The 14,746-nt window shown below is 29.6% G+C and overlaps 1 protein-coding gene across 1 annotated transcript; it reads right to left on the bottom strand.

The window, feature by feature from the left end:
• Positions 1-4,310: 4,310 nt before the first annotated feature.
• LOC124921053 (chloride channel protein CLC-f-like) lies at positions 4,311-9,652 on the bottom strand. Its single transcript, XM_047461653.1, has 9 exons — positions 9,086-9,652; positions 8,448-8,850; positions 7,968-8,162; positions 7,052-7,506; positions 6,846-6,950; positions 5,527-5,760; positions 5,172-5,384; positions 4,747-4,976; positions 4,311-4,633 (listed from the first exon to the last, which is right to left on the bottom strand). Exons 1-9 carry the CDS (start codon positions 9,419-9,421, stop codon positions 4,579-4,581), a joined length of 2,226 nt encoding a protein of 741 aa, XP_047317609.1. The 5' UTR covers positions 9,422-9,652; the 3' UTR covers positions 4,311-4,578.
• Positions 9,653-14,746: the final 5,094 nt, after the last annotated feature.

Raw genomic sequence — 14,746 nt, 5'->3', positions numbered from 1 at the left:
ATTATTATAATGCTTTATGAGATTCATTCTGGAAAACTAGTAAAGTCCATCGAGAAATTAATCGTATATCTCGAGTTTTTTATTTTATTTTCTCTTTATATAATGCTTAATTTTTTCGTTGTGTGCTCAAACGATTTTCATCATTTTTAATACAAATGGACCTTTAATAGAATGAAAGTAAGAATCGAACTTTAATCTTTTCGTTCTTCTTTTTTCAATGTATTTCTATAATTTAAAAAATTATGCATCAAGGAAGTTTAAAGGAATAAGTTAGCTAGGTAATGATAAAACCAACAAAAAAAAAATTATGACAAAGGAACTAAATAGGTATGTTAATTGATATAAAAAAAGAATATGTTTGAATATATTATTCACATCATAGTTTGTACATATTTTTATACAATTGTAAGAGCATATTATTTTTCTTTCCACAATTTTGAACTCATTATTAGATCGACAGGACAGGAGGTTGTGTCAACCGCAGTGATAGCTCACGAGATCCAAGAGGCAAGAAGTTCGTTTTCCTTACAAAGAATGACAATGAGTTACTCGAGGATGGCTATAGATGGCGTAAATATGGACAAAAGGTTGTCAAGGGGAATTTAAATCCAAGGTAGTTTAATTGTTTTTTTACATGATTCTTACAAACACTAACTAAATCTCCCCAAAATTAAAATGTAGGAGTTATTACAAATGTACAAGCCTGGGTTGTAAGGTTAGGAAGCACTTGGAGAGGGCACCAAACGATTTGTTACAAACTTTAACTACTTACAAGGGGATACACAACCATAAAGTTCCGGCTGCTAAAAATAGTGGCAATAATTCGAATTCTAGCCGTTACAAATATCTCGAAACACAACAACAAGTAGAGCTGGCTCAACAAGTAGAGCTGGCTCAGACCGATATGGAAAACTTTGGTATGTCTTCAAATGACGGGTTTGATAGTGATATTGGATTGGAGGTTCCCTATGACATAAATGATATGGGATTTGCCGATTTAGAAATGACACCTATAGAATCGAATGGTTACAATCAAAAGAACTTACCACCTTCGGTCTTATTCCCCCAACTTCCTAATCGTGTAATGCAGAATCCAATGGGAAATTATCAGGATATGATGCCAAAAGTTGAACCAATATATACTGATCAACTACCCAATAATAATAATGAAGCATCAACATCGGGTTATCATCACCATCAGCATGCCAATGATAATAATAATGAAGCATCGGCATCGACATCGAAATTGGCATCGGCATCGGCATCTACGTCGACATCGGGTTATCATTATCACCATCATCATGACAATATCTTTTTCTGATTTTCTAATTAATTAGTATTTTGTTTTGGGTAACAAATAATCATTCTACTTTCTTGAGTATTTTTTTTAATAATGATAGGAATTCTTTATTGACGTTATTGACATTGCGATCAAATTGAATCGCTTTTTGGATAAATTTAAATGCATTATTATCAAGGACGGCAAGCCTACCGAGTTGTAGTCCGGGTAGCTTAAAATATTTTGTATGTAAACGACAGTAGCAACGGAGAAATAGCATTGCTATTGATAGTTTTTTATCACTCAAAGGAATTAGCGACAGTAAACTAGGCATATTTTGTTTATTTGTTCTATTATCATTATAGTCCGGGTAGATTTTAAATCCTAACTCCATCATTTATTATTATATTAAATCATGGCAGAAATTAGTTAAAATCTTATAATTTTATGATTTTAAAGAAAATTAAAAGTTTGGGTAATATATATAATCTTTATATATATTTAAAAACTGAGTTTGAAATATTTTCATATGTATAACATTCTTTGAAACTGCTATTTATACATTTAATTTTGTTTGAATTTACTCACTAACATTTAAAAAAATTTAAAATGTTAAAACATCGTTAATTTATAGACATAGATTTCTAGTATAAGTGGCATATTTATTTTTTATTTGTCTTATTCTACTAAGCTCAAAACTCTCTCATTATCTTCAAATGACTTCTTTGGCTCCATTCTCAAATGATGCAGCTCCTCTGCTCAGTCCAGACACACATTCTCTTCTCCATCTTTTATTTTATTTTATTTTATTTTATTTTATGTATCTACTTTAAAAAAAAAATTAAATTCAGTTCTTGATTAAATCAAAATACATTTCAACTCTTATAACGTTACAAAATAGTGAAATATGGCGAAATCTACACTATGTTAATTTTGAATTAGTCGATCGGACGTGATCTACACTAAAGGGAGGTTATCCTTTAATGAAAATGAATCGAGAATGCGAATGAATGTAATATTATTTAAATAAATTATTTTGTTAGTCAAAATAAATATTAACCCAAATCTAAATCCGATAAATGCAATTTAATTAATTAGAATCTTAGGCGGTTGATGATTTTAAATTAATTATCAAAAAAGTGGAGATTTCAACCCTAGTAGAATAAGAATTGTCCATACATGGATTTAAGTTAAAAGTTTGAAATATTCTAACTATTTATTGAAATTTATGGAATGAATTCTTTCATTGATTGATTGATTGAAGAGCATAGAAAAAATTGAAAAAAATGAAAAAATGAGAATATAATAATTAGTGGATATGAATAAAAAATGATAATAGTGAGATAATTGGGAATTTAGAGAGAAGATATGGTAAAAAGACTTGTATGAGAAGACTAAATAGTCAAAATAGTAGAAATAGTCATCCAAAAGACATTTTTTTTTTAATTTTATAACTATATAATTATGGAATATGTTCTTCCCTTTCAATCTTAATATTTTTTTATAACTTTTCTTGAAAATGTAAAAATAAATGTGAGACTTTGTTGTAACCTCTACAAGGCATATCCGACACCAAATAGTCTAATACAACATTTTTTTAAATATATATCAAAATTTTACTATGAATAACACTCCAAACTAATATCATCATTATCTTACAAAGAATTTTAGACTCCCACACCTTTTTACAAGGACAACTCAAATATAAAGGTATAACAATGTTATACATTAATACAATCTCAGCTTTCAGACTTCCTTTTTTTTATATATATATATATATGAAGAGGGATAAAGAGAGGAAATTTGGTGAAGGAATTTTGTGAGAGATTTACTTGACATCACCTTTCATTGGAAAATGTAAAAGTGGGAGGAAAGAGAGAAATACTATTTTCACCTTTCATTATATATATATATATATATATATATATATATATATATTATTAAGATTTTTATATTTGTTAAACTTTATGTTGTTATCTAGCATGAAAATAGATAAATTTAAGGATATTTTCATTTTTTCTAAATAGTGAAGCAATAATATATATTATATTAATATAGAGATAATCAAGGAGCATATGTTTATTATATAAAGAAACGGTCATCTATAAATATAAGAATAATTATACTAAATCCTTTATTTAATGATTAAAAGAGTACCTTTTATTATGAATAACTTATAGTACCTTTTATTTAATAATTAGATATAAAATAGAGATTAAGTTGGTATATATTAAACTATAATAATTTTTGAAATTTTATTATTTATTTAATCTATATGGGAATCTCTTTATTTTGTTTAATAAATGTGAGATATTACAAATTTTAAATTAAAGAATTAAGATTTGATTCATTATATTATTTTATTTGTTATAATAAAATAAATTACATATCATTTATACCCAACAAAATTATATATTTATTCTAAATTGAGGAGTGATAGAGAGAGGGGATTTAGTGAGAAATGACGTGGCATCACTTCATTAGTTGGAAAATGTAAAAGTTGAGGAAAGAGAGTAAAGAGAGAAATTATTTGATTTATTTAGATTATGCCACGTCATTTTCTTACCAAATTCCTTCACCTAATCATTTCTCTTCTAAATTATACGTTATTGATTTGGGTTAATGATATTATTATTCATTATTGAATTGTATTTGCGAAAATATTGAATTGTAGTATTTTATTAAGTTATTTTGATTAAATAAATTAAAAAAATAAACTGAATTTATATTCAAATAAATAAACTTTTTTTATTTGACTATTACCTTTTTTTATTGTCATTTGTTTATTTTATTTAAAAATAATAATTTCTTTCTTAATTATATATAAATAATAATACTGATATATAATTAATATCGTTTTTAGGGTAAGATTTTATGATTTAAAATAAACTCTCTATTTTATATCAAATCCTATAACAGAATTAGATTAAATCAGGATTATTATAGGTAGTATTTTCACAGTTTCCTTAAAATTATTAAACAAATTGTCTATCAAAATAACAAAATATAATTCAAAGGACATGATCTTGACAATCAAAAGGAATCAATATCATGTTAGATTCTTTCTTTTATTAGATTAGGAAAATATTGATACTACATTAATATTCTTCTATGAAATGTCTCTTGTCTATTGTCTAATTGCTATGTATGTGAGATATGCTACAATTCATAGAAAAAAGAGTTTTGCTATCATATTTCCCCTTCTTCATTGTTATAAAAGAAATTCGAGCCATCCTATCCTATGATGCTCTTTGAGATGTGCTGACTTTGCACAACAACGATGGTCGCTCTAGATTTCCTCAACGATCATCGTTTCTCTCGCGAAAGCCCAGTTTCCTGCGGCTCATCTCCTCTCTGCACATATATAAAACATCTCTTCAGCATTTTTTTTTTTGAAAGAGAATACATGGAACTAAGAAGAATATGAACCAATTCAAATAAAAAAGGATAAGTTGACAGAGACTAACCTCAGACAGGCGCTAACAGAATGATAAAAAAGGACAGCAGCAGCTTTACGCCTTCTTTCATTTTGAAGATTTCCCCGGTTTATGACTGGAAGTTGCATTATTCCTTTTGCCTCCATTAGCTTCTTTGCAATTACCAAGTCAGTGTCTGGGTAACAAGTTAGTAGTCCTCCCCTTCTCCCGCGGTACTTAATTCCTCTGGTGCATATGGAAGAAACCTGATACTTTTCAACCTGTAAGATGTTGAACCTCAAATGGCATTATAAATTGCACAAAAGATAATAATCTTTAAATAGCTAGAAAGAAACATTGCCCCATTTGAAAACACTTTTTGTTTTTGTTTCCAAATACTAAAGCAGAATTTGTCCCTTACTAAACGTTTCTTATAGTGTTTCAAAATGGGGAGCATCGTGTTTTGTGCTACATACGTCATCAGGTGGTATTTCACTGGTGGGAACATCGCCATACTTTCTTGAAAAGAATCGTCTAATATCGCCATATGTTAAGATCCCCTCTAGAAAATTTTCATTATCTACCACAAGTACACATTTCTGTCGGTTATCATGCATGATTATGATTGACTCTTTCAAGTTCGTGTTCCCTGAAACTTTCACATAATTGATCGACATGACTTGAGAAACCTGTCAAGGCAACAGAATTTGTACAAAATTAGTAGCATGAACCTGAAAAGGATGCATTTGCCAAACAACTGAGAGCGAGAATATGTAAGGCATAAAGGGGCCTATGCATTAATCTCAAATCTTGTCTATGAAATTAACTGACCTTCATATCTTCAAGAATGATATCCTCGTCAATTGTTTCAAGGTCAGTATTGTTCTGAACCACAGTAAGCTCTAACCCATTCGAGTCGTTCGTATGTCTCCAAATGCCTTTATTTTCATCCCCTGTAGGTGAAAGTGGAGAATAACCCCTTGTCCAATTCCTTGAATCAGATGTTTCACCTTCCTTTGGCTGGTTGGTCACTGAAGGTACCCATATTGCCAACCCAACAGCTCCCTGATCACAGAATTGACAGCATGTAAGCAAATGATTAAACAACAAACTAGTCAATGCAAAGAATCATGGAACAAGATTTTCACTATGTTGACCAAATACAAGATCCTTTGTTGGCTTTCTTTCTGATCCAGATTTTATTTTTCATGGGATTAAACATAGTTTGGAAAATTATATGGAATTCCTGGGGTAACTTCTCAAGTCTCTGGACAGTGCAACAGTAAATTGATGAAGGTATTATAAGTTCACAAAAGAAAAATATTCATGCAGTTTTCTGAAAATTGCTTCAGCTATAGAGCTTAAGCAAAATATGCTAAAGTTCGCAACAAATGATCGAGGAGAAGCAAAATTGACCTCCCATGAAACGATGTGAACTGGTATCAGTTTTACCAAAGACAATTTTCATGGGGCGCAATGAACAGTTTTAATCATTTGAAAATACTTTTTTGCAGCCATATTCAAATTCCTGAGATGAATTGTTGAACATGCATTTCTTCTAATAGGAGAACAACAAAAAATTTAACTTGTGCAATTCGGTTTGGGAAAATTTAGGAAATGCAATAAATACTGATTCCATTCATTTGGCTTGGGACATCAGCTACAAATTTCTACCACATGTGGTGAGGTTAAGTTTTAGGTTTGTTGAGATATTTTGCAACCAAATTTTATAGAAAGTGTAAGATTATACCACTACATGGTTCACTCAAGAATCACAATCAGAGTTTACTTCAGTATTTCTCCTCCTTACCTATCTCAATCATTTCCTCCAAATGTTCATGAGCATGATTCTCATGCCACATCTTGAGCATGGGAAATGCAGAAAGATGCCTTATACCCGAAACAACATTTTACATGACACAATTAGAACAAGGGATTATCAATTAGAAAATGCACATTGTGAAGCTCGCATGTTTACAGATTACAGATTGTGTATCTAGTAGAATATGCAACACTAGCATGGAGGACTACATATCATGTCACAAGATAAAGAATATGCAATATGACTACATGATAATAGAAGACTGAATTCAAGTTAATAACCAGTCAAGATGACCACTGTGCCAAACATTTAAATCAATGAGAATTACCAAGAGAGGAAGCAATATTGTGTAATCTTTTGTCAACTCAAAGAGAAGTAAAACAGACGTCAAGGGCACCGAACAAACTGAAGCCAGTGTAGCAGCCATTCCAACCTGTTACAATGTCAAGGTGTTCAAATGCAGCAAAAAATCAGCGGACTGGCCTATGAATTATATTAAAATAATAACCATGCTCTATGCAACCTATTTCTCACCAGCGCATAAGCTTGTGGCTCTGCAACAGCACTATTCCCTGGAATTGCCGCATTGATTATCTCTCCAGATATCCCGCCAAATACAGCACCAACAGCAGCACCAATCATCAAACTCGGTGCATATAGCCCACCAACAAGCCCAGATCCTTTACATAGGGCTGTGGCAAAAACTTTCGCAATCACCAACTGTGCAAGCAGCCAAATTCCAGGTGCTGAAGCTATCTTTCCTGTATGAAGTATTTCATTGACATTATTGAAACCCCAGTAGAGTATTCCAGGATACCTGAGAGCTATTATTCCAGCTCCTAAACCACCCAAAGCAGGGCATGCAACAGCAGGAACACCAAACTTCTCTCTAATAAATTCAAATGCTTTAGTATTCCATTCGACCAAACGTGTGAAGACCACACTTACAATTCCACAAAGCATACCAAGTATCAGGTATAAAGGTAGCTCTGCAAACATGTAGAGAAAACTTGATTAAAACTTGGATTTCTTCAATAGCCTACATGGCCAATCAGATATACTAAACAAACGAATACTAGTGTCCTACTGCAAGCAATATCTCACCAGAATTACTTCATCCCTATCAACTCATACATACACACACACAACATTTGCGATTCAGGATATGGGCAAAAATCTATTTCTGGAACATATGATATTTCTCATGCAGGTGTGGATCCAGATGGGATCATATTTGGAATTTGGAAACAAGGTATATATGAACTTTGTCTCACACAGATCAAAAAATTCGCTCGCAATTTCTTAGACAAATCTTGATTCAGATTCATAAGCAAAAGTGTTACCAAATAGTTGTTTAATATTTTGTAATATACTCATTCATAAGCACCACACTTCACAAAAATACATTACTGCTATTGGTGACAAATAAGGAGGCACACGGAAAAAATACCAGCTGCAGATTTCAATTGATACTTGGGAACTGTAAAAGCCTGTATCTCTCCAAGTATAGCATTTGAGACAGTAGATGAAACAACAGATGCTAGGATTATCATTGCAGTTGTAAATGGAGGGGAGTTTTCAGCACCACAAGGCCTTAAAACTGTTTCAATGGCAAAGAAACACCCAGCAACAGCAGCATTAAAACCTGCAGCAACCCAACAGCAATAAGAAGCATCACAAGCAATAGAAGCAAGAAATTTGCAAAAGAGGATCTTCTAAAGGAACATTATTTTCCAAGTAATAAATTGAGTGAACTTAAAATAGAAATGACAATGTCAGGAAACAAGCGAAAATGTTTGGACTCCAGTGAAGCATGAGTTTGGATATGTTTAAGTGGACAAGAGAATTGCAAAGGAAGCAACAAGAACAACAAACAAACAGCAAATTTGATATTGGAAAATGAAATAACAATATAGAAATTGACTAATACCTGAAGCAATCCCAGCAGCTGCACCGGCAGCAACAAGAGCTAGTCTCCTTTCTCTGTTGTTTTCCATCATCACTGAGCATCCACGGGCACATGACTGACCAATATCTACACTAGGGCCTTCAGGACCCAATGAACATCCTGTACCTAAAGTCACTGCAGCCTGAATAGCTTTTATTACAGGGAAAACTCCAGATAACAAATCAAATCCTTGTCCATAAGCAGAAGCTGACTGATTTATTTGCTGTAATATTTCAATTAATCCATGCAACATTCCAACAATAACCCCTCCTGTAACTGGTATTAAAAGTATCCGGTGCCAAGTGTCAGCAAGCCTCTGCAATCGAAGCCAAGCAGCCCCCTCATTTGGGGTCCCAGCCCAAACAAATTCATGTATTATATGCACCTATAGAGGTAAACTAGAGTCAGCAAATGCAAAAGAAACAACGGACCCAACAATATTTAATCAATTTCCAATATGTAAAACAAACACCAAGAATCTTGCTAGATTGCCAAGAACCCATCAACTGTTACTTAAGGGCAAGTTTTGAGTTTACTACTACAACCATACAATCCATTAACAAGCAACTGAAGTGAATCATATTAAGATTAATAATCATAAGAAGCAGGGATGGACTCACTGCACGGTAGAAGGCAGCAACACAGACACCCGTAGCAAGGCCAAGGAGGCAACCAATAAGCAGCAAAGCCCATTCCGGAGGAGCACTTTCAGCAAGGACATCGTCTCCATAATCTCCGCTGATTGTTCCGGTACGACGATCAGCATACGGCGAATGGTGTCTGCCGGAACGACTATAACTGAATCGCCGGCCAGAAAGACCTCGATCCAATATATTAAGCAGATCTGTGAACCCTTTATTGCTCCTATTCTCGCCCTGATGCTCTATATCGCTCTGTATAGCAAGTGGGTCCGAGCGCAAAAGAACATCATGATCGTTATATTCATCTCCGGACATTGTCACTCAAAGTACTACCTTACTATGCATGCACATTCCTCCATTACCCAAGTACGTATATCAAGAGAATTAGCGATCCGAAGAAGCAGAAATATACAAAATGATTGCCCTAATTCTTCTACAGATGGCTCAATCAAATACAGATAATTCTAACAATTAGAGAGAAGATCGTCGGGCTGTTGCCGGATTGTTTTGGAATTTCTGAGATTATTTTTCCGGCAATCGAACCTCCAATTCCAAGACACCGCCTTTTTGTTTATCGGGGTAAACGCTTTCCAATTTACTATGAAAATAACGATTTTTATTTATTTTTTTCATTGTAAGTATGTTTGATGCAATAACCGTCATTTAAATAATTTTTCAATCAATCTATACATTATTTATTTCTATTTTTAAAAAATAGTTATTTTACTTGTTTTCTTTTTAATTCAATAATGATACTTAATTTTTAAAGTGTTCGAATTGTGGGGTAGAGAGCGTACAACTTTTTAACCAACTAGACTAATAACATTTTATATTTTAAATTCAACCTAAAATTTGATAAACGCGTGACATTTTAACAATATAAGTTCAACTTTTTAACTAACTAATCTATATATATAATGATGTTTAATTTTCAAAGTGTCCGGATTGTCGGGTCAAGAGCTGTGGTTAATTTTGATATATGTGAGAGTAAATGAATACTTGAGTCGGATTGTGGGTTGACCCACCTATAAAATTTTTACCGTAATATTTTTTCACAGTTTTTTATATTATTACTCGTGCAAATGCACGGGATAAATGCTAGTGTACATAATTTCATTAATTATTTATATTAAAAATAATTAAAATCGTTTAACCAAGCATTACATTAAAAAAGCATCAATAGGTTATCGAGTTCGTAAGGACTCGATAAGAACAATTAACTCCTAGATCAACTCTACCGGTTTTCTGATCGAATCTCAGAAAGAGTCAAAGTCGGTCCCGATAATTAGACTGTCCCAGCCCCCGGTAAAAAAAATGTTGATATTTTTGTTGTTGATCTAGGTCTAGTTTAAAAAATTGATAAATAAATTATTTTTGGTGAGATTTGAATACATAACCAAATAAAATTTCTAAGTTTTATCATAAACCATTAAGCTAAAACATTTTATATTTAAAATTATAATAGATTTGACTAAATATTTTACTATTTTAATAAATGAGTTGCCCTGCGGAGTGGGCTACTCTAACCCGAGAGCTCGTCGGGCATTCCTCAGACAAGCCATAGAAAAAATCATAGTAATAACATTATAAATGATATATATTAGACAACTACGATTATTGAAAGTTCGACGATTTCTCTTCAATCAGATAGTTAACCAAAAAATAATTTGGATGTTAACCCAAATATGTAGGTCTGTCATATCAACCGTATCAATTCAAATTTCTCAACAACTACTTAAAGACTCAAACACCATCTAATGAATCTGAAATACTCCACAAAATTACTCCAAATACCTTTATAATGCAAAAATCCATTTACTCAATTATCCATTATTATTATTATTATAAAAACAAAGTTATAATTGTATATTAATATTTTTCGCATACTCAAAATTAATAAATTAACCTTCAACAAAGCTTTTGAAACGTTTTTAATATAACCAAATTCAATACTTTTAATTAGAGATGACAATGAACAGATTGAGATGAGAAATGCGTTTATCATTCTGTCTTATTTTACTTCGAGAATTTTTTTATTATAATTCTGCTCTGTTTGGTTTTAAGGAATCTTTCGCAGGGCAATATTATATCATTAAAACAAATTAAAAAATATTTTGATTATATAAACGAATTTTTTTTAATTATATATTATAATATATGAAATTTTTATTATTATAAAAAAATAAATTTAAAATTCTTATAAAATATAAATATATATATATATATATATTGGTGATATTATATGTTAATTGTGTTTATTAATGTTCATGACATGATAGAGATCGGAATGGAATCGATGTGGGAAACACAAATATTATTCCGGTCTCATCCCGATTCATTCTCAATTAACTACCGATAAAATAAAAAAATCGTTCATAACAAAATAATTTGAATCGAAAATTGTGAAATATATTATAAATGTCGTCCTTACTTTTAATTTGATTTTTTTTTTTTGGTTTCATTGGTTTTTACCTACAACTTAATCATCATTTCATACCTTTATTACTTTTTTATCTATAAAATATTAAAATTATCATTTATTTAATTATTTTTTATTCAATCAAGATATATTAAGAGAGAAAATTGGTCAGGATATTTTTTTTTTGTCACTCAACAAAAAAATCTATTTTACTTTAAAATAAATCAAACTAGTTTTTTCTTTTAAGAAAACAATCAGTAAAAATAAATTAAAGATCAAACAAGCTCTAAATCTATTATCAAATCACTTGTCAGAGTTAAATAATTTTTTTTATTTGAAATAAAAATAAATTTAATAATATTATAATAACTATTTTAATTATATATATTTTAAGTCTTTAACCGGGAAAATTGACGAAATGATATTATAAGTGCTAGTGACTTGTCTTTGTCGCGAGAAACAATCGGCAATCGCGAGACACAAATTTTTATTTTTATTTTGAAAAAATTTGCGTCTCACGATTGCCGGTTGCTTCTCGCAACTGAGGTTGCGTCTCGCGATTGTGGACTTTTCACATGATATCCGGTTGCGTCTCACGACAGAGACAATTTCGTCAAAAAAATATAAAGGAGTCACCAACATATTTAAAATTATGCGCTAGTCATTAGCTCATTTATCCCTATTATAAAGATCATTTTGTAAAAAAAAATTCTCGTAACTTTTAAACTTTCACCGTACAATATTTGTAATAAAATCTAAACAAAAATACATATTTAAGAGAGTTATTCAGCACACTAAAAGACTATTTAACATTTATATCATTCTTATCAATGGAGATTGTTATTCAACAACTAAAAGACTATTTGTACATTAACATTAACTTTGAAATTTTATATCTGATTTTCAAAATATTGAGACAAGTGCATTTAAATCTTAGTCAATTCAATTTTAATACTAATTGAGTTATTGTTTTATTGTTGTAGATATTAATTTTGTATACCTACAAAAATTAATTATTGTTATTAATAAACTTATTTCTTATTTTAAACAATAAATATACTTTAAGAAGCAATTTGATGTATAAGCTTATTTTTACATATGAATCATGTATATAACATTGTAAAGTAAACTTCCATAATGCATATAACTTGGCTTTTAGATTCTTGACAAATTTCTACACAAAATCTTTATTAATTCCTAATAAATGGTCCAAAATCAGAATGTTTTAGAAGAATTTAGATTAAAGGGGTTTAGAATTTAGATTAATAAAAAAATGTAAACATATTTCAAATCATTGGTAGCTCCTTAAGCACTATCATACCTAACAGTGTTTGAAATGTATATAAAATCTTATAATATAATATAAAGATAAAAATATTGTCATATTAATTAACAACTGATTCAAATTCGAGCAGATCAAAGGATAAGGGTTTACAAAAAGAATAAGGGGAAGGGATAAACTATTTGAAAGTTATAATGCTTATTAATTCAATATTATCAAAATAATATATTTCTTTTAAGTTCTATCAAGTTAGAAAATGAATTTAATGAACTTTATAATTAAGAGAATGATTGGTTAATGTGTGAATGTCATCATTTAAAATATATATTTTTTATTATTAAAAGAAATATATATATATAGTCTCCTTAGATGTATATAGAAGACTAAAGCCCGGTCAATTGGGTTGAAGAATTCAATTGCACAAGCAAGGACTTATTATCTCATATTCTCGTTCCAAGTTATGTTTATTTTTCAGCTTATAGCATTTACAATTTGAGAATTAACTAGTGTAAATATATATTGGTATTTTTTAATTACAATTTTAGACAAATAAGTCATGATCAATTGATACTAAACCAATGAAACTAAATGAGGTTTTAGGGGAGTGTGGATGAAAATCCGAGACAGATCCATGTTAGGATTGTGTTAAGCTCAATTCCAACAAAAAAAAAAAATTATTTTTTTTATAATAAATTAAGGTCAATTTTTAATCTAATTTATTATTCAATAAAATATTTATTTAATTTTTTCATTTAATTTTCAAGTTTATATTAACAAAATTTTAAGCTCACCCCAAATATTTAATCATAGATTCATTCCCGACAATTGGAAGTGATATTATTCACACTCAGTACCATATTTACAAGTTATAAAATATATATTATTTCAAATAAAAACCTTAAAACTTAATAATAATGTTATTTATTTATCGTTGTTAATATCTTAATGCATTATAAAAATAAATGTAAAGTATCAACAATGAATCAGCTTAATTAGTTCAAAATGATACAAAAAAAACTAAAAAATTCGTCAATATATATACATTCTTTTTGAAAGATTGATTCAATTTAAAATCATCAATAATATAAAAAAAATGATAATATGTATAATACTCATGGATATTTAATTGTGTTTTAAATATTTCTTATATACATGATTTTGTAAATGGTTCATTATATATTTATTTTTATTTGAAATTATTTATTTTATATTTATTTTTATTTGAAATAGTTAATTTTTTTTAAAAAGTACAAAATGAAAAATAAATCATGTGAATTATTCTTATTTGTCAAAATTTAAAATTGTCTAATATTTTAATTAAGTTGTGTTTGTCATCTTTGAATTAAACCTTATTTTTGACTAATAAATTTATTTCGTATTTAAATCAAATTACATTCATTCTCATTCTCAATTCATTTTTGTTAAGGGATGACCGCAATTTTGGTCTAAGTCATTTCAAGCCGCCCGATTTAAGCATGTTACGGATTTTTCATTACAATATCATATTTGATATTTCGTAATCTTTATCATATTATTAAATGTTAACTATATTATTATCGGACATTTTACTCTCCTTCAACATCAATATTTTTTTATTTTTTAGAGATAATTTGGTAAATGGGTAATAATTTTGTTGTCGTCTTAGTCTGTAATATCATTGTTTGGAAATTGAACATTGTAGATGTGTCGTCGTTTGAGAATAAAACTAAAAAAATTATCTTAAAACGAATGTGAAAGTTCTGTTCTCAGTAAGACTTAGAAAAAAAATTAATTGATATATCATAGATAAGAGAAAATTGTGTATATTTTTAATATAAATTAACGGTTTATAACATTTTAAATGATTTTAGATATTAAGGTATATTTTTAATATAAAAGTATAAGGAACAATTTCAAACAAAATAAATATATAGAAGGAATAATTTCAAACAAAAATATA

Source organism: Impatiens glandulifera, chromosome 1 (assembly GCF_907164915.1).
Source record: "Impatiens glandulifera chromosome 1, dImpGla2.1, whole genome shotgun sequence".
NCBI classification, from domain to species: Eukaryota; Viridiplantae; Streptophyta; class Magnoliopsida; order Ericales; family Balsaminaceae; genus Impatiens; species Impatiens glandulifera.
This window is presented reverse-complemented; position numbering and strand designations above follow the sequence as displayed.